This window comes from Talpa europaea (genome assembly GCF_964194135.1).
Source record: "Talpa europaea genome assembly, chromosome: 3".
Lineage (NCBI taxonomy): Eukaryota > Metazoa > Chordata > Mammalia > Eulipotyphla > Talpidae > Talpa > Talpa europaea.
Window position 1 is genome coordinate 1,803,462 of NC_140069.1, and position 18,883 is coordinate 1,822,344.

The window sequence follows — 18,883 nt, forward strand, 5'->3', positions numbered from 1 at the left end:
AAAGGATTACACGAAATAATTACATATATGCCAGTTCTGTTCCAGGCAGAAGCAAAATATATTGGGGGACTAGGGATTCCTTTTTCAAAAAAATCTCACTCACACCCCTCCATCCACCCATCCTCCCACCCATCCAGACATTTCTGAGAACTGGCTCTGCCTGGCTACTTGGCGAGGGACCCAGAATGCAGGCCCGTCCCTGCAGGGGCTCAAGTCCACAGCTCCCCTTTGCGGTAGACCCTGCTAGCCTCTCCCTGCCTAAGGGCCGGAGGCGCCGTCTAGTCCCCCCAGGCCCTGCCTGGCATGTGTGCGGGTCAGAATGGCCACTGGGGCGCCTCTAAGTCTCCCTTTTTCTCTCGGAGCAGGGGCTTCACCATGAGCGTTCCCGACTACATGCAGTGCGCCGAGGACCACCAGACCCTCCTGGTGGTGGTGCAGCCGGTGGGCGTCGTCTCGGAGGAGAACTTCTTCCGCGTGTACCGCAGGATCTGCGCCGTGAGCCAGGTCAGCGTGCGTGACTCGCAGCGCCAGCTCTGCATCCGCTACCGCCACCACTACCCGCCCGAAAACAACGAGTGGGGCGACTTCCAGGCGCACCGCAAGGTGGTGGGCCTCATCACTGTCACCGACTGCTTCTCGGCCGAGGACTGGCCACAGACCTTCGAGAAGTTCCACGTGCAGAAGGAGCTGTACGGTGCCACGCTCTATGACTCACGCCTCCTGGTCTTCGGGCTGCAGGGCGATGTGGCCGAGCAGCCGCGCACCGATGTGGCCTTCTACCCCAGCTACGACGACTGCGCCTCGGTGGAGCGGCGCGTGGAGGACTTCATCGAGTCGCTCTTCATCGTGCTGGAGTCCAAGCGCCTGGACAGGGCCACCGACAAGTCCGGGGACAAGATCCCCCTCCTCTGCGTCCCCTTTGAGAAAAAGGACTTTGTGGGACTGGACACAGACAGTAGGTAAGTTTACCCGGTGCCCCGGCACCCTTGGCTTCGCCTGGGTTGCCGCCTCCCATCAGGCAGAAGCAGATGGGGGACTGGATTGCAGCCAGGGCAGGTGGGTGTTCCAGCTCCCGAAAATGACAGCTTCTGGTTCAGGGAGATTTTTTTTTAGGGCTAGTGGGTGAAGCTGTGCCCTCCTTTTCAGTCAGGACCCCTTGGGGCTGCCCCCACTGCTGTCCAGTAGGTGCCCCTGGGTGGCAGGTCTGGGCTGAGATGTATGTAGGTGGCCGGCATCGGGTTACACACTTAGTGCAGGCAGAGGGACCCAGACACTCATTCATGTTTGTATCCAGATTACCTGTCAGAGCCGTAATATTCTATACATACTGGGTTAAATAAAATTTATTATTCAAATCAGCCCTGAGTGTTTTGCTTTTAATGTGGCAACCAGAAGACCCAAATGGACCTGAGTGGCCGCGTCCTGTTCCTACTGGGCGTCGTGGCCAAGAGCACAGGAGGAAGGTCTGTACGCCTTGCGCCTCTGCTCTGTCCAAGAGACGCTGGCTCTGAGTGGCGACAGAGGCAGGAGGTTGTAAGGTGGAGTGGAGCCCCGTCTCCTGCCTGCCAGCCGCGAGTCACATTCCTCCGTGCTTGGGGGTCAGCTGAGCCGCCGGGGCTCAGTATCCTGGCCCAGAGGGAGGAGTCTCTGGGGTGCCAGGCAGTGTGGGACAGAGCAGGAAGTGGCCGGTCCTCACATTTTCCCTGCAGTTCAGTCTATGTCTTTCCCTGCATCAGAACAGCAGGCTAGCTTGTCCTGGTCTCTGAGCTCTTCTCTTTACTGCCCTGGCAGAAGGGGCCAGAGGTCAAGATAGGGCCTTGGCAGTCCCCTTTGCTAGGTAGAGCCGGGTGACTGCTGCCCAGGCATGGCCCCACGCCTTGCGAGGATCCTGCGGTGTGCTGGTAGCGCCCCTGCACATGCTCAGCACCTCTCGACTTTGCCTGAGGTTAGACACCGACTGTGCTGGTTGGCATGTCAGGGAGCGTGTCCAGGTCAAGGAGCCAGGCCAGGTCAGCCCTGCAAGTCAGCAGCAGAGCCTCCCGAGCCACACCTGAGCAGCCCGAGCCACACCTGCCTGGGCTGTTTCACCTCCTTACCTGGGCGTCCCGTGGCCTCAGGAAAGGGCAGGGCGTGACTGTGTTCTGCCCTCCGAGCTCCCTGCTGGCTCCCTTCTCTTGTCTTGGGGCCGAGGGGGCTGGGCTTAGACTCCTGGGTGCTGTTGAGGGCAGAGCAGCGGGCACTGGGTGCCTCCCGGCCTGCACCGGCCCCTCCTGCTGGGCCTCGGTGGTCGGACGGGGAAGGGCTGGTGGCTCCACCACCCACACCCAGCCGTGCGGGCTGGGAACCCTGCCCAGACCTCCTGCCCGGCACCTTCTCCTTTGCCATACAAGGCACCGGGAGGTTTTGCTCACTAACCTCTTGACTTGGAGGGTGCAGGTCCACCTGAAAGTGCCAGCTCACTTTTGCCTTTGAAAGTGACGCTCACCCATTTTCAGGAATGACGGGACTGTTTCAGGACCGGGCCTGGCCTGCGAGGGTGACACGTGTTTGGGGAGCGGCCCTGCTCTGGACGCAGACCTGGGCTGAGCCTCCCGCTCGCTGGTCCGAGCTGTCCTAGTGGGACCCCCATCCCGGCAGTCTGTGAACTTGAGTCACCTATGACCTCCCGTCACATGGTGTCCCCGAGCCCCTGTTGACCTCACTGCCCTGCGTCCTCTGACCTTGAACCCGTGATGCAGCGCCGGAGCAGAGCCCTGCTCTCGCCTGCAGCTCCGCAGGCGTAAGACGTGTTCAGCGGGCAAAGAGATGGCATTTTGTGGCTCCGAGGACCTGTCTCCACACGGGTCGGGCTTGGGCTCCACAGGCTGACCTGCTGACAGGTCTGGCTCCCCCCGCCCCCCAGGCGCCCTGCCCCGAGCTCCCGGGACCCGCACTTGCAGTGTAGCTGTCAAGTCACTTTTGTTCTGGTGTGTTTCTAATTTTTGCTTGTTCCTCTTTCTTTTCTTTTTCTTTTCTTTTTTTCTGTCATACCGCCCTGTGAGTATGTTGTTGGGTCTGAAAAGGTAGGCTGCGAACGGATCGCCTTGGAGCAGCTAGTGCGCCCGCGCTGCCCCCGCGCCAGCCCCGCTTGGCAGCGAGCCGCTGCCCAGGCCGCGTCCGCCCGGCAGCTCTGTTTTCCGAGTTTTGAAGCGTTAGCTTTTTGTTTCACAGCACATAATGCACGGGTGTTTGATTCCGTTAGAGCACCCGCTTCGGTCTGATTCAGCGCTGCGCGCCGGGCGAGCCTCGCCGACTGCGGTTTGTGTTGAGGAAGTGAGACGCTGGCGCACCAGGCGGCTGCAGGGGCGTTTCGCGGGCGCCTTTGACTGGGGAAGCGGAGGGTGCAGAGCCTGCTTGCCCTGGCTGTGGCATGGCCACGAAAGGCGCCTTGCCGGCTGCCCGGTGCGTGCTGGGGCAGGTGTGCCGCCGCGGGCCTGGCAGAGGACGCAGCTCCAGCTTCTCTTTTGCTTCTCCCTTGAGCATGGCCTGCCCTTCCCCTCGCCCGGCCGCGTTCCTGCACATGGGGCCGAGGCTCCTCTGAAATGTCATTGGGCTTTGCCCCCTCTGTGAGGGTGACTTTCCCAGGGATCAGGAGAATCCCTTCTAGATACTAGAACTCGCCTTCTAGATAGCGAGTTCATCGGTTTCTTGGGGGCCAGGTACTCCCATAATTACAGTAGTCCCCTCTGCTTCAGGGCCTGGCTGGCGGGTCACGCATCTTTTAGCCCCGGGTTGGCAGGACGTAGCTGTCTCTGGCCTGCCCTCTTGGCCTCCTTCTCAGCGGACCTGTCAGGGGACGCAGGGCTCCCCTTAGGGGTGACTCTGCACACGTTTTCCTTGACCTTGCTGGATCCTGCCCCAGGCCCTGGGGGACCACGGCTGGCAGAGGCCTTCAGAACGGAAGTGGTAGGCCTGGCTACTACGGACAGGGCAGGCGGTGCAGACCGGGCATGTGTGAGGCTATTACTGACAGGGGGAAGCTGGGGGCTGCCTGCTGGGGTCCAGTTCCAGAGCCCACGCTGATGTACTCTTTGGAGGCCTATTGGATGTTCAATGACGTCTTCAGGATCCTGGTGCTTGGGGAGGGGCGCGTGCAGACACATGTCACTGCCAGTGCTGAGCTTGGGCTTCACTCTGGGATGTGGTGAGCCCTTGAGGGGTGGGGGTCGGAGGCGACCAGGCCTCATCCCTGGTGCTCCTGGTGACGGGGCTGGGAGGGGGCCGGGTCACGGAGGTTAGTGTGTGAGTGCAAGGAGCTCAGGGGGTTCAGGAATTGATGTGATTTGTCCTAAAGGGCTGGGGTGGGGCAGCTATTAAGAAAGCCTGATGGGGGGGTAACTGGACCAGACTTACATCTTAGAGCGATGCCCTGCAGGGTGGAGGTAGAACCTCCTTAGCAGTGGAGTTGCCTGTGCACATGCGTGTGTGTGTGCACGTGTGTGTTAATGCCATCCTTGAGGGAGGGGAGGGGAGACGGGCCTGAGGAGGGTGGGTACCCCGCCCAGTGCACTGTCTCCCCATGGACCAGAAGGGCGGAGAGGAGATCCGAGGAGAGGGGGAAGGGATTGGTCTTTCCATCTGGAATGGTCTTTACCTCCAGCCAAGCAACTCCAGTGAGCGCCGTTGCTCTGGTGGAGGAGGTGGCTCTGTGTTGATCCATAAGTGCAAGGCCCTGTGTGGACGGCCCAGATGAGTAAGCCGCTGTCCCTGGGCTCGCGGCTTCTCAGGGGTGCGATGTAAGTGTGGGGGAGAAAGGGGCTGGAGGGGAGCTGGCACACAGCGCAGGCCCTCAGCACCCCGTGGAGTTGGTCGCATCACAGCAGGGTCTCGGAGGGGCTGGGGCAGGCTGGCTCAGCGGAGCAGGAAGCATTCTCAGAGAGGCCAAGAGCACAGTCCAGTTCTGCACAGCCAGCAGGTGCTCGACAGGACCCCACACCGGCTTGCTCAAGAGTGCGCCCCCACCTCCAATGCACTGTCCCCCCCTGCCAATTCTGTTACCTCCTTCTATCCCTGGGTGGGCGGCAGAGCAGGCGGGAGCCTCTCCGAAAAAAGTCTCTCACTGAATTGCTGCAGGCCCGACCCTGGAAGCAAGGGCTTCGCATTCCCTAGAGCGAGGTTTTTGCTTCACTGCTGTGATAATGACATGGGTGCAAAATAAAAGCTTAGAAGCTTCTGGACTTGTAATGCAAACTTAGAAGCTTCTGGACTTGTAATGCAAACTTAGAAGCTTCTGGACTTGTAATGCAAACTTTGCAGTTTCCCCAGGCATACTCGGTTCCAGCAGAGGCAGCTTGGGCCTAGGCGTGCTCTTCACCTGCTGAGGTCTGAGTATTCAGTTCAGACGGAGGGAGTATTCAGTTCAGACGGAGGGAAGTGACGTCAGGAAACGACATCAGGACTCAGTTCTTTATCGGACTGGCTGCGGCATCAGCTGGTGGTCCCCGTGGCGGCTGGAGCCTAGGACACAACATGGCCTCCTCCTTTCTCTGGGGACTTAGGGCATCTCCTGCAGAACCTGGGCTCTGCCTCCCTCCCAGGCATTTGTCTGATTGCAATTACCCAAGGCAGTTAATCCAGGCTCCCTCGCCCCCAGTTATTCTAGAGAAAAATTATCAGCTGTTGCTGGTCTTTGGCTATGCAAAGACTTCTAAAACTATGTAATAAAAAAAAAGGTTGCCTTGATCAAAGTTCCTTTGGATTTTATTTATTTATTTATTTTATTTTAGTTTAGTTTTTTTAAAGAGGCATGTATTTTATTTATTTATTTATTTATTTGTTTGTTTGTTTGTTTGTTTATACATGCACTGGGTACAGTCAGAAGCGCGGGAGGGTGAGAGAATTCACCAGAGCCAGAGCGGGGGGCAGAGCAGGCAGAAGGACCGAAGCACACTGCTGAGGGGAGCAGCGGGCGGCAGGAGAGGTCTGCGCGCCATGTGGGACCCTCCTCTGGTGGCCGGGGAGCAGCCGGGGATTGAACCGGTGCCGCAGAGGCCGCGGACAGCTTCGCAACCCAGCGCTCAACTGTGCCACCGGGGAGGCCCTGGATTTTATTTAAAAATTTTTTTTTAAGGTTTATTTATTCATGCATATAAGAACTGGGGTACAGACCAGGGATACAGGGGGTCAGAAGATTCACCAGAGACAGTGGGGAGCAGAACAGGCAGACTGACTGGAAAACACTGCTGAGGGGTGCAGCAGGCAAGACTGGAGAGGTCTGCTGCGCCATGTGGGTCACCTCCCTGGCCAGCTGGGGATAGAACTCGTGCTGCAGAGGCTGCGGACAGCTTCACAGTGCTGCGCTTAACCTCTTGTACCACCAGGGAGGCCCCGCCTTTGGATTTGAATTGCAGACTTGGGTTGAGCAGTTCTAGCTTTTCTTTGAGTTGAATATATATTATTTCAGGAAAATCAGTTTTTGGGGTAGAATACCAAGCTCTTGTTTTGTGAGCCACATTTGAATTTTAATTGACTTTAAAAGAGAGAAGGAAGTTCGGATTGCTGCCTCCTGCCACAGCCTTGAGACTGAGTTAGGTGCTACAGCCCCTAGAAGGACGCAATTCCTGTGGAGCCTGCCGGTCCTTACCTGTGATTCAGTCATGACTGATTTTAGACCACAAGGAAATAGGGTGTATTGGGTTGATGTTTTTTTATCCCACTTTAAATCTAATTCCTTTAACCCGGTGTTTATGCCTTGTACGAGTCGGGAAATAACCTGAAATAACTTTCAAGTTCTGTTGCTCTTGGCTTTGAAGTTCATTATTGGTGTTAAAATTGACGACAAGTTAATGGCATCCTCTCAGTATTTGAATTCTGTGTTAGCTTTCAGTTTATTTGCAAAAACAAAATATAAAAAAACCCAAAAACTTTATTAGCTGCTTGTCTCCATGCTATGTTTTTCTTTTTTCCCACGTTTTAAGAGGGCGGGTTTAGGAGGAAAAGGAGGAAGCGGAACGGTCGGCTTCGAGGGCGGGCAGGGGCTGCCGACCAGCTTCCCTTTCCGGGGCCCTGCACGCCCCGCCTTCGTTACGCTCGTCCAGCCGCCCCCTGGCTTGATGACTTTAATTGCTGCATGTGTAAGAGTTTGGGACGAGTAGAGAGACTTAAGATCAAACTGATTTTACCCTCCTCAAGGAAAGGCTCCGCGCCTTTTTGCAAAGAGGATTCTGGTCAGAAAGCTCCTATTCTGAACGTTAAGTGAAAATTGGCTTAACGTGTGTTAGCTGCTTTTCCACGTCATAGCTAACTAGACATTTAATTGTCAAAATTCCATTTTCTGCTTCTTTCTGTGCTTTTCAAGGCTTGGGACAGAATTGGTTACAATCTCAAGATGGTCTTGGGGCGCAGATCATTGCTAGGGTTCAGCACTTTAATTTGTGTACATCTGAGGCAGGTTTTCCTTTTTTTTTTTTGTATGTGTTTTGGAGAATTTCCCCAAGTATCAGGATTCATTCTATTTTTATGTCATTTAAAATATTTTATATATATTTTTGAACCCTGTGACCTTCAAGCATCTTACATTTGTCATCGGGACACCTGTGTGGCAGCGCGCCTAGCGCTCAGGTGTAGGTGGCTGAGGGCCAGCCTGCGCGGCCACGCCGTCATGTCCACCTGCAGCTCCCAGGCGTTCTTCCCTGTGCCGCTGCCCTCGTGGGAGCAATTATGAGAGTATTTTGATGACTCCTTTTTGTAAAATCCCTGTTTTCAGAACAAATTGCTTGTGATTACAGTGATAATATTTTTTATTTCAAAAAATACTTTGCTGCTGCAGGTGTGCGCCTCGTCCAGTGCCCGTGACGGCGCAGTGCTTGCTCCTTTTGAAGAGTTAAGTCTGGGGCAGGCCAGCCGCGATGTCACCTAGTCTTTTTTTTTCTTTTAAAGATTTATTTTCTTTATTTTTGTGTAGAAGAGCTGGGGTACAGGCCAGAGGTGCAGGGGTGAGAGGACTCTCCAGAGATGGAGTGGGGAGCAGAACAGGCAGCTCTTCATAGGGCTGAGACTTAACCACTGCACTCCCCTGGGAAGTCCTGTTGCCTGCTCTTAGGGGGAGGATTTTTAGGGACCACCCCAGCCCTGCCCCGCTGCTGAGATGCTCCCGAGGAAGCCTGGTGCTTTCTGTCCTCTCCCCTCTGCTCAGGATCTCACAGTTCAGTCCACACTTGGAACAGGAAGGCTGGCCTCCAGGCCCGTGAGCGTTGGCTGAACCCACCCCGGCTAGCGTTAGGGCTGACGGATCGAGCAGTCTGGTGGGACGGAGAGCAGTGCATCCCTTTGGCAGGGAACTCACATCTTTTTGGATTTCCAGAGAGGTTTTTATTCTTGCTAAGGTTGCTTTTTTGGTGCGGGAGTGGGTAATAGTTATCATTTCTATTTAAGGAATCATATCCTTTAAGAAATCTAATATTCAAAAGACTAGAGATATTTATTTGGTATAGTTTCTTTGGCTCCTGAGTTGACATGGAGGTAGAAGCCTTTGCATTATTTAATAGCACATTATTTAATAGCAGGGCGATGTTTAAGAGCTGTTAGTGAGTGTCCTCCCGCCCCCCAGTGCTTTATTAACATGTGCCCCGAAACAGGAGATGAAGGTCTTGCTTGCAGAAGCCAAGAGGCTGGCTTACAGCAGGCAGCACAGCTCTCTAAAGCAATATCAGGTTCGAAGTTGAGAACATGGGCGATAGTTAACTTTTTTAAGGAGCGAAGCAGAAACCTGTGGCACCATGGTGATGGGACGGTGAGGAGGAGGAAGCCGCCCTCCTGTCCGAGTGTGTGGGGCAGGTGGCCTGGCTGCCCGCCACTTGGGGGGCAGCTCAGCAGTGGTGTTGCCGTGGGGCCTGTCCGCTCGCATCCTGGCCGTGCCGCTGCTGGCTTCTGCTCCAGAGTGCCTCCACGCAGGGCGCCTCGGCGGGGAGGGTGGCGTGCTGGCCCGCGTGCTGGGGCAGGCCGTGCGCGGCAGCGACACTTGTCCACGCCTTCTCTTGCAGACATTACAAGAAGCGGTGCCAGGGGCGCATGCGGAAGCACGTGGGGGACCTGTGCCTGCAGGCCGGCATGCTGCAGGACGCGCTGGTGCACTACCACATGTCCGTGGAGCTCCTGCGCTCCGTCAACGACTTCCTGTGGCTAGGAGGTAAGGCGGGGATGGAGGTGGCTGTCTTTGTGGGGATGCCCCGGGAAGGAGGTCGGGGAGAGGCAGTGAGCCCACCGGCTCTGCATGGGTGTCTGGGGTGACTGCCCACCCAGGTCCGAGATACTCCCGTGCCCCCTGCGGAGTGGCAGCCCTGCGCTGTCCCTGACACGTGCTCTCAGAACCTCCCCGACTGCCGCGCGGCGATGAACACGGCCTCAGAGGGGCCGGATGTGCCAGGCCGCTCTGTGCCGTGCAGGATGGGCAGGACAGCCAGACCCGTGGTGGCCACCGTCACGTGGTTGCTCGCCGGGACTAGTGGGAGGACCCCGGGGGTGACTGCTAATAGGAGTGGGGTTTCTCTTGGGGTGACAAACCTTGTGGTATTAGAGGTGATGGCGGCAATTGTACACTTGGAGTGGGTATGTGCTGTGGCGTGTGCAGCACCTCTCAGTTTAAGAAACTAAAAAAGCAGGAGCCTGCGTCGGGGGCCACTTCTCCGACCCCTGCGGGTAACAGGCCGCAGCTTTGCTGTGCTGGAGAACCCTGTCCTGGTGCGCCCTCCTGCAGGAAGCCCGGCTTCCCCGCAGGCCTGGCTCCTACAGCTGCTGCAGACAGGCCTGGGCTGGGCAGGGCCAAGTGTGTTCCTTCCTGGAAGCGGCTGCATGGCCGAGGGCACCTCTGTCAGCCCTTCTGATAGGGCCAGCGTGAGGGGTGGAGACTGAGCTCTCTTCCAGAAGATTCACAGAAGGCATCAGGCACATCAGGGGTAAGAGCTGATGCAATGGGTGCAGTGCCACTGTCTGGCCTCTTACAGTGGAGAGGGAAACGTGGGAGAGAGGGGTGGCAACTCGGGGCCCATAGGAAAGAGAACGAACAAAGGACCGGAGGGCAGGATGTGAGGGTTTCTTTGTTTTCTTGGAAGAAAGTCTAGGCGCCTGTCAGTGAGGCGGGTGCACGGCGTCCCAGGGGCCGTGAGGTCAGGAGGAGGAACGGCCCCCCTCCTGCCCCGCCCCACACGGGGTCCGGGGGAGAGTGTGTGGTGCGGTGGGCGCTGCCGTCTCCCGCCAGCCTCACACAGGCACGTAGCGTGCAGACGCCGCCGCCCCAGAGCCCGGCGCCTGGATGAGCTAGCCAGGGCAGGGGCCTGCAAAGGAGAAGCTGCGCTGCCAGGCCTCGTCTTTGTTTTGAAAAATGTAATTTCCCAGAAAAATTTAACATTTAATGGGCTTAAAATACTTTTAAAGGAATCAGCACATAAACATCTAAACCCTTTCCAGTGTTGTTTCCAAAACGATAGAGAGCCGTCGCGCCTGCACGGAACAAAGCTCTCTGGCCCCGGTGACCGGGCGTCCGGGTCCCGGACCGACTCTGAGCACCTGAGCGGGTGATGACAGAGGCGCCCTGGTGGGGCTCGCCCGGCGGGGCAGGGCTGAGGTGCCCAGGCCATGACGAGGGAGGGAAGCCACACGTACCGGCTCTCTGAGGAGGACACGTCCGCCGGCCCTTGCTCCAGAGGGAAGGCAGCTGCCAGGCGTAGGGCGAGAGGTTTCCCGTCCGGCCTCAGCCACATCAGCCAGGCTGCTTCTGCCCCTCTTCGGGGTGTGATGGTGCGGCTGCCGAGCATCCCTTGCTGGGAGTGTGGGGCAGCGGGTGGGCCTGTGCCCTCAGGGAAGCCGCCAGTGTGAGTCTTCCGTGTGACCTGCCTGGGCACGGCCCGCAGAGACAATGGTGGCCCGTTGCTGTCCAGATTAGACCAGCCGTGGAGGTTTAGTGTTTGTTTTGGGGAAAAACTGGCACTTCCAAAAATAAACTGTTCTGCTCATTCCTAGCCACTGCAGTCTGGGCCACAGATGTACTAATCGTACCTTGTTCTGGTTTTGTCTCTAAACGCCCAGCTGCCCTGGAAGGGCTCTGCTCCGCTTCTGTCATCTACCACTACCCCGGTGGCACTGGCGGCCCGGCCGGAGGCCGAAGGTTCCAGGCTGGGGTGCTTCCTGCCGAGGCAGCCAACAGACACCGGCCAGGTAAGCCCCGCTGGCCGCCTCGCCCAGCCTGCCTCTCCACGCCTCCCCCTGCTCCCGCCCGCCTCTGCTTCCCAGCGAGGCCTGATGATCCTGAAATCAGGTTTGCTACGTTGGAAATCTAGCACAAGACGTTTTCTTCTGGCTTTATTGACTATTTATTGCTGTTTTGAATCTTAGTGAACAATATTAATGGGTGGCAGTGACGGGCTGACTTCAGGGATGCTGGCATGACGTGGCGTGGTGGGCTAACCGCCAAGCGTCATGCCTGGGTCTTTTTCTTGATTTCTATGATTTGGTGAAGCTGCTCCCAGATGCCAGTTTTCGCAGCAGATTCAGGGCCTGAGCGCGGTTTCCTGTGTCCTGGGTGAGGCGGATCCTTACCGGGTTCAGGCTGCCCTGCGCGTGCCTCTTGGCTCAGAGGGGAGTGAGGTGTCTGCGGAGAAGCAGACCCAGATTTGCTTGCCGAATGACCTCGCCCCTGTGCTGGCGCGGGGTGCGGCTGTCCCAGGGTGGGGTCTCAACGGTAACAGCAGGAGTCAATATGTCAGACAGCGCAGTGTTTCTGATCCATGAGCTTTTTCTATGTGTGTTTCCCCCAGAGAGAGCCTGCTGTAGCTGATGTGTACTGGATGGAGATGCCTGGATCTCCCGTCTGGGGGCGCCCGGGCTGTGCCGAGTGCAGAGGCTGCCTCCTCGGGCTGGCTGCTGTGGCGGCTGCCGCAATGCAGGGCCATTCTGGAAGGGGTGGAGGGGATTCTCGGGGGTCCCACCTTCCTCAGTGCAGCTTCCCGATGACATCAGTTGCCTTGGTGGTTTGCAAGGAGAGTCAGCCGGCTGGGAGGGGGAGAGCAGAGGTCTTGGGGGCGCTGCCGTCCGTTCCTCTGAGGTGTTCCCCACCCGTGTCTGCTGGTGTGGCAGCGGCTGTCCCTGGAACGAGACCGCAACTTGCCGGTCATGTCCACCCTGGGCTGCCGCTACGGGCTGACATCCCCACTGGTCCGGGAAGGGGCAGCCTCTGTTCCCCAGGCGTGCCTCCCGCTGCTCCCCGAGTGAAGAGGAGTGCAGGGACCTCCCACCCATGTGATTAGCTCCTCTAGAAAGCCCCAGGGCGGTGCCATTTCTTCCCCCATTTCTTCCCCACGCTGAATGGAGGCAGCAGAACTTTTGAAAGACTGCTCTGCCCGCTGCAGTGCATCGTCTTCACTTAGCTTTGCAACTTGGAAGTTTGACCACTGAAGACAGTCTTAGGGACACGTCCAGCAGAGGATGGGCGAGGCTGGTCTTAGCGGAGAGGGCGGCCTCCTGCCTCCGAGGAGTGAGGGTCCAGACCCACCGGTGTGCTTGGCCTCGGGCACTGACTTCCAGACCTGATGGTGGTGGGGCCTCCTCTTACGCCAGAATTCACAGCGTCACAGTCTTTTTTTTTTTTAAAGATTTATTTATTTATGCACACAAGAGCTGGGGTACAGGTCAGAGGTGCGGGAGGGTGAGAGGATTCACCAGAGACAGAGTGGGGAGCAGAACAGGCAGACTGACTGAAATACACTGCTGAGGGGAGCAGCGGGCGAGACAGGAGAGGTCTGATGCACCCTGTGGGTCAGCTCCCTGGCCAGCTGGGGGTAGAACTCGTGTTGCAGTGCTGTGGATAGCTTCACAGTACTGCGACTTAATCCCTTGCACTACCAGGGAGGCCCCCCACGGTGTCACAACCTGAGGTGAAGACCAAATTTATCACTTTATACCTCCTGGATTTATACCTCTAGGTAAAGTTTTTTCCAACAGAAACATGGTTGGAATGTCCAGTCACTTAATATCATTGTGGCCTAGGGCAAGTTGTTTAATCTCTCTGTGCCTCAGTTTCCTTATCTGTAAAGAGAGAAAGGTAACACTATTCTTACCTCCCAAGGTCCTCAGGAAGCCTGCATGAGACACACCTGCAGACCGGGCGTGCCCCACGCTGGCGCCCCGTCAGGGCCGGCAGCTACTGTCCCCGTTGTTGCTGACAGGCAGGAGTTTAAGGCTTAGTCCTGTGACTCCATGGATAACGTGAGGAGACTGGACCATCCAGGCTGCATAGTTTCCAAGTAGATTCCGCCTGAAAATAGAACTGCTGTAGCTTCGAAAAGAATTCTATAGTCCCTGCCTCACTTTGCTTTAATTCTCTTTCTGTTTTGATTAAAAAATGTTTTTACTTTCTTAATATTCAAAAATTAGAGGACACTAGTTTTGTTTTGAGACTTGTCCATGAGCCTGTGAGTGAGTCTGTAATTAATGGACACAACTTGGAGTATCAAAAACCAGACATTCTGCAGTCAGTCCAGAAGGAGCGGCTTGCTGACTGTCAGTGTTTCTCCTTAGTGGCTGCTTCCACCTCCCAGTCTTCCTTAGCTGACTAACAGTCGTCATCATCTTCATTGGTGAAAGTAGCTCCGAGTTGCTCAGCGCCCACCAGGTCAGCGGCTCTGCCCAGTGCTTTCCTCTGTGGACTTGGCCTTGTTAGTGGCTCTGTGTGGCCTGGGTTGGGGGCAGTTAAGGTTTCAAGAGATGAGACGACTTGCCACAGCCCCGTGGGCCGTGGTCCTGAGCTTGGCCAGGTTGGTGTGGCTGCATGCATCGAGACGGCTCCTCGGCCAGCTGCACGCTCCTGAGGGACAGATTTGAGTGGTGTCGGCCCGCCAAGGCCGAAAAGGAAAGACCTTGGTGAGATATGGAATTAAACACCAACATTCTCACAACATTCTCCACCAAAATGTTAATGTTTTTTATTCGAACTCCGTAAGCACTAAAAACAAAACATGAGAAAGGCTCACGGTGCAAAACGCAAGGGAGCTCTGACAGTCCAGCCTTTACAGCCACTCGCTCGTTTCCCTGCACTGGCGCTTGTCAGAGAGACAGCCGCGGAGGCCGAGCTGGCCTCGTGGTGTCTTTCATGTGGCAGGAAGGATGAAGGCAGCGAGGCCGAGAGAAGGGACGCCACCACGCCCTCTTACTCCTGACGAGATGTGGGGCCTGTCGGGTTTGTTGATGGCCTGAGCATCTTTCCTCATCTGTGACAGTTGAATAATATCATTTACCTCCTTTGATGTGTTAAATTCCCATATACACACAGCGCTTGAGAGAGGCCTGGTGAAAACTTGCTGTCACAATAAGGTAGTTTGTGTAGAAGCATCAACTTGCATACTGAGGAGGGTGGACTGTCTCTGATGGAGATTCAGCTTATTCATGCTGGCAGTACACAGGGGCATGATCAGAGTGATAGGATTCAGTACATTTTTTTTGCAGTATGAAATCGGTGTCATTCTCATCCAATAGGGAATAGCATAGATGCCTTAGGCTGGAGGGTTTACTGATTAGTCGTACAGAATATATATATATATATATTTTTTTTTTTTTTTTTCAGAATATATATTTTTGCAGGTCCAAGTTCACATCATCATGTAATCATCCGCTAACACCTTAAAATTCCTAGGCCTTTGACCAAAGCCATTACGTCTAGAAAAATTGATATGGAGCTAATCGGGGAATTTTGTGACTGAAGAAAATCCTGATTCTTTCCTCTTCTCATTATGGGTTAAAAGAAATCATCATGTTGATTTGACATGTGTCACTTTTCCCTTGTAGCAGGAAAAAGAGGGGACCTTGTTAAATGACTCACGCCGTTTCAATATGTAAATGAACATTTCTGTATTTCAACAAAACGGAGTGGTTTATAGTAATGAGTCCTGCCAGAAGAACTTTGCAAGACACTTAGACCCCTCCTGCTGGAAGGTGCAGGCGTGGCTTTATGAAAATGGCATCAGTATAGGTCCCTGGGTTTTGGAGCGGTACCTGACACTAGCACTGGGAGTCAGCTTTGCCCCCGAGGGCTGGAAGGGCAGGCCCCGGCCTCGCCTCCCTGTCTGTGCAGCCAGCCCAGACCGATGCCCCAGAGTCCTCCCAGCTGCAGGACTGGCTTCCGTGAGCCTCCGCTTGCTTGCGGCCAGGAGCACCGAAGACCCCAGACTCAGCACCGCACGTGCTCCTGTCTGGAGAAGGGCAAGCCCTGGCTGCGGTCTCTGAGCGTCCCTGAGCGTCCCTTCCATCGCTTCTGACCGCAGGCAAGTTTTTGGCGGCCTCCTTTCCAGCAACGCGGGAAGCCGCTGTTGGGCCATAGGTGGCGCCGTTGCACTTACGAAGTTCTTCCTCCAGTTTGTGGAGAAGACTCACGCTAGCCTGGGGCTCCTTTAATTTGATTTCCTTGACTAATGTTTCAGAATAGCACAGTGTCCCTTATGTGTCAATACCTGGAAGAAGCGTTCTAGCCTTGTCTTATTTTTGTTCTGTCCTCACAGCGTGAGAATTTCAGACGTGCTGTGTGAACGATGGTTGTATCAGAATCTAGCCAGCCGTGATTTTTAAAAAAGATTTATCTTATTTATTTATGCATACAAAACTGGGGTGTAGGCCAGAGGTGTGTGTGTGGGGGGGGTGAGAGGATTCCCCAGAGACAGAGTGGGGAGCAGAACAGGCGGGTCCACAGAGATACACTGCTGAGGGGAGCAGCGGAGAGACAGGAGAAGTCTGCTGTGCTGTGTGGGATGCTCCGTGGCCGGGGATCGAACTCATGACGTGGTGTCTGTGGATTGCTTAACCCCTGCATCACCAGGGAGGCCCCCAGGTGTGATTTTGTAAGCAAGACAGACATAGCCCCTGGACCACCTTAAAGTTGAAACACACCCAGCCCCGCAGCATGGAGGCAGGGCAGGGAGCCGGGGTTCCGGGGAGAAAGGCCAGCTCTGACTTGGCAGTGGGGCTGCTGTCACCCAGCCTGGGGACTCAGCCGCTTCCTTGGTTTCCCTCACTGTGGGGCAGGCAGCCAAGTACCTGCCGTGCAGGGCTGTGGGCAGTGGAGAGGTGGTGTCAAGGATTAGCAGCGAGATTACCCACCAGACAGCTCAGGGGTTTTGCTTGCCATTTTGTACGAAGCCCCCCCTTACTAAGGAGTTCAAGGGGAGAAGGGCTTTGTGAAAGACCGTCCTGGGGGGACACTGGAGGAGGGGGCTCCTCTGTGCAAAGTCAGCAGCAGCGTGAGGCAGGGCTCAGCTCCCTTCTCAGCTCCCCTCTCAGCTCCCCTGCACCTCCCAGAAGCCCCAGAAGGCTTTCTAAGTTAATATATGTTGGGGCTTAAGGGGGCCCTGGTAATTCCACTGCCATTTTTTACACCTGTCAGCTGAGAGGTGAGACAAGAGGGCAGTGGAGACCCAAAATGTCACCTTTATTACTGATGAGGCCACGGTCTTCCTGAACTTCAGGGATACTGGAAAAGGGGTGTCTTCGTACTGGATCCCAGAACCTGACAGACTCCCCCAGTTTCAGACAACTCTGGGCCCCAGTGGGGGTGCTTCCTGAGGGGTCTGGCACCCAGGGGGCACCAGCTCCTGAATGTCCTCAGTCCACGCACATGAGGAGGACCAGCTGCGGGCGGGGGGCCGGGCGTGGGAGGAGCCTTCCTCCTGGACAGTGAAGCAGTGGGGACGAAGTGTCTTCTCTGCCCCTGCCAGCAGGTCATGGGGTGTGCCCCAGGAATTTGTAAATAGGGAAATAAGAACATCCTTTGGGGCTCAGACCAGCAAGGAAATACGAAAGATGATTAGTGTGGGGGTTTTGCAAAGCCTGTAAAGTCACCTTGGTAGTTAGCATTTGCCGAGAGTTTACTTGCAATGCACGTTATTCTCAGTGTTTTATGGGAGGCGAATTTAACCCTTTAATGCTGCTACAACCCGTGAGATGGGTTCGATTATTCTCATTTTACAGATACGGAAACTGAGGCACAGTGAGGGTAAGTAAGTTGGCCACGGTCACAGAGCTAGTGTGTGGCAGAGCAGGGACTCACACCCCGGCGGTTCGGCGTGGCGCCATGCTACAGAGCTTGCACGTCTGGGATCTCAGTGTCTGCAGCGGCCGGGGGGCTGGTCCTGAGACTTGGGGGGTGGAGAGGCCCACAAGTGTCGTAGTTGTCTTGGCCTCTTACCGAGGAGAGCCACTGTGACCAGTCCTCGTTGTTAGTGTAGGCAGCCAGTCTGTCCCTGTAACAGAAACGGAACCCACAGGTTAATCTAGAGCACCCCCTTCTCTGCTTCTGTGTGTGCTGGCTGCCTCCTTCCCGGCCCGAGCTGGGCCTGCAGGAGAACGCGCGCTGAGGCTTTTATGTCTCCTCCGTGTAAGTCAGGCCTCCGGCCTTCTGACATCAGTCTGTTCTGAGTTTGGTTGATGTGAGTCCAGTCTGTGGCAGCCTGACGAATACTGATAATCAAATTTATGAGGACATTGAGGTACTTCTACCCCGAGACCTGGCTGGAGGGTGTCCCTTTGCTCACGGTGTGATCTCTGCACGCAGCACCCCACTCGCCCAGAAGCGCTCCGTGAGCGTAGAGGCCGTGGCACGGTGTAATAGATTTGGCCAGATTGTTCACGGAACAAAATGTTTGTAGGGTTGTCTGGAAATCTATAATTCCCCAAGGTCCCGCACAACCAGCTGTCTCCCCGCTGCTGCTCTGTCAGCTCAGGTCAGGACCATGGTGTCTCGGAGCGAGACAGGCGTCCTCGCCGTGCCTGGCCTGCCGCTGGGTCTCCGCAGGGCGCTCGTCGGCACTGCGGGCATGAGCTTGGACGGTGCTTGTGCTCATGGTCAGCGTGGTTTCCAGGTGGCGGTGATTTTTAGCCTGCATTTAAAAAATAGAGATTGCGGTTCACAAGACGGCTCTGACAGAGGACTGTGGCGTGGCCCTGGCCCCTCGCAGACCACGTGAACGTGCTGGCTCCGGTAAGGGGCTACGCCACAGGTCCCTTCTGGGACCTTGTTAATGTGTTTAAAGAGAGCAGAGCTGGAGGGGACATCGCTGTGGGGACCAGTGTCTCCGGGGAGGCTGCTTTTCCCATGGGAGCTGCGTGCTCGGGAGAAGGCTAACTGGGCACCTGGTATCTGGAGCATTACCAGCTCCTCAGGCTTTCAGAGCCTTCTTGGTGATGAGGAAGTTAATTTTTTGTGTTTTAAACTAATAACAAAGCTATCGTCTACAAGTTAGAAACGCTGACCTTGATGCAGTTTCCAGTAACAATATATGTTTGCGAGCGAGAGAATGTGAGTGTGTGCGTGTAAGAGTTGGGGGGACCAGACAGAAGCCTCTGCCTGTCCCCCCTCTCCTAGGTGAGGGCACATGTCTGCCGAGTAGCTGAATCTCCTTTCGCAGTTCGGCTCATTTGTGGCAGTGACTCCCTCACGTTGGAGGAGACTTGGGGAGGGGAGCTCAGGAGGGGGTGGGGAGGGGCACTAGCAGCCCCTCTTTGCTGTCCCCCGCGGAAGCGGGAGGCCGCTGCACTTACAACGCACCGTTCCTCAGAATCGCTCCTCTCGAGTTAGAACTGGCTCGGATTTTTTCAAGTGAATTATGAAATGCACTTAGTCGTTATCTGTGAAAGTGGTTTTGCTTTCCAAATAAGAGACCATGATCTGTTCTTTCTTCCAGGGGCACAGGAGGTTCTCATTGACCCAGGTACAGCATCTGTGTTCTCAGTCTCTCTCCATGCTTTGTTAAGTGCTTGCTTCGTGGTGCTGCGAATGAGTGGTTGAAATTTCTGGACTGTGATTTTTGGAACATTCTGATTTAAGAGAATTAAATCAGAACTGTTAAAAACCTGATTATCGTTTCATCCT

At 55.6% G+C, this 18,883-nt stretch overlaps 1 protein-coding gene across 6 annotated transcripts in view; it reads left to right on the forward strand.

The window, feature by feature from the left end:
- Positions 1 to 375: 375 nt before the first annotated feature.
- The window catches only part of TRAPPC9 (trafficking protein particle complex subunit 9), a gene marked incomplete at its 5' end in the record, with an annotated part of 197,730 nt that continues 179,222 nt past the window's right edge, over positions 376 to 18,883 (forward strand). For 3 of the 6 annotated variants that reach the window (XM_084230212.1, XM_084230214.1, XM_084230215.1), the window contains 4 exons: positions 376 to 959; positions 9,021 to 9,166; positions 11,062 to 11,190; positions 18,696 to 18,722. In XM_084230212.1, the coding sequence (XP_084086338.1) occupies positions 376 to 959; positions 9,021 to 9,166; positions 11,062 to 11,190; positions 18,696 to 18,722 (886 nt within the window). Of the gene's footprint in view, positions 960 to 3,042; positions 3,063 to 8,992; positions 9,167 to 11,061; positions 11,191 to 18,695; positions 18,723 to 18,883 lie in introns of those variants that run through there. The other 3 variants (XM_084230211.1, XM_084230216.1, XM_084230213.1) reach the window with 3 other exon arrangements.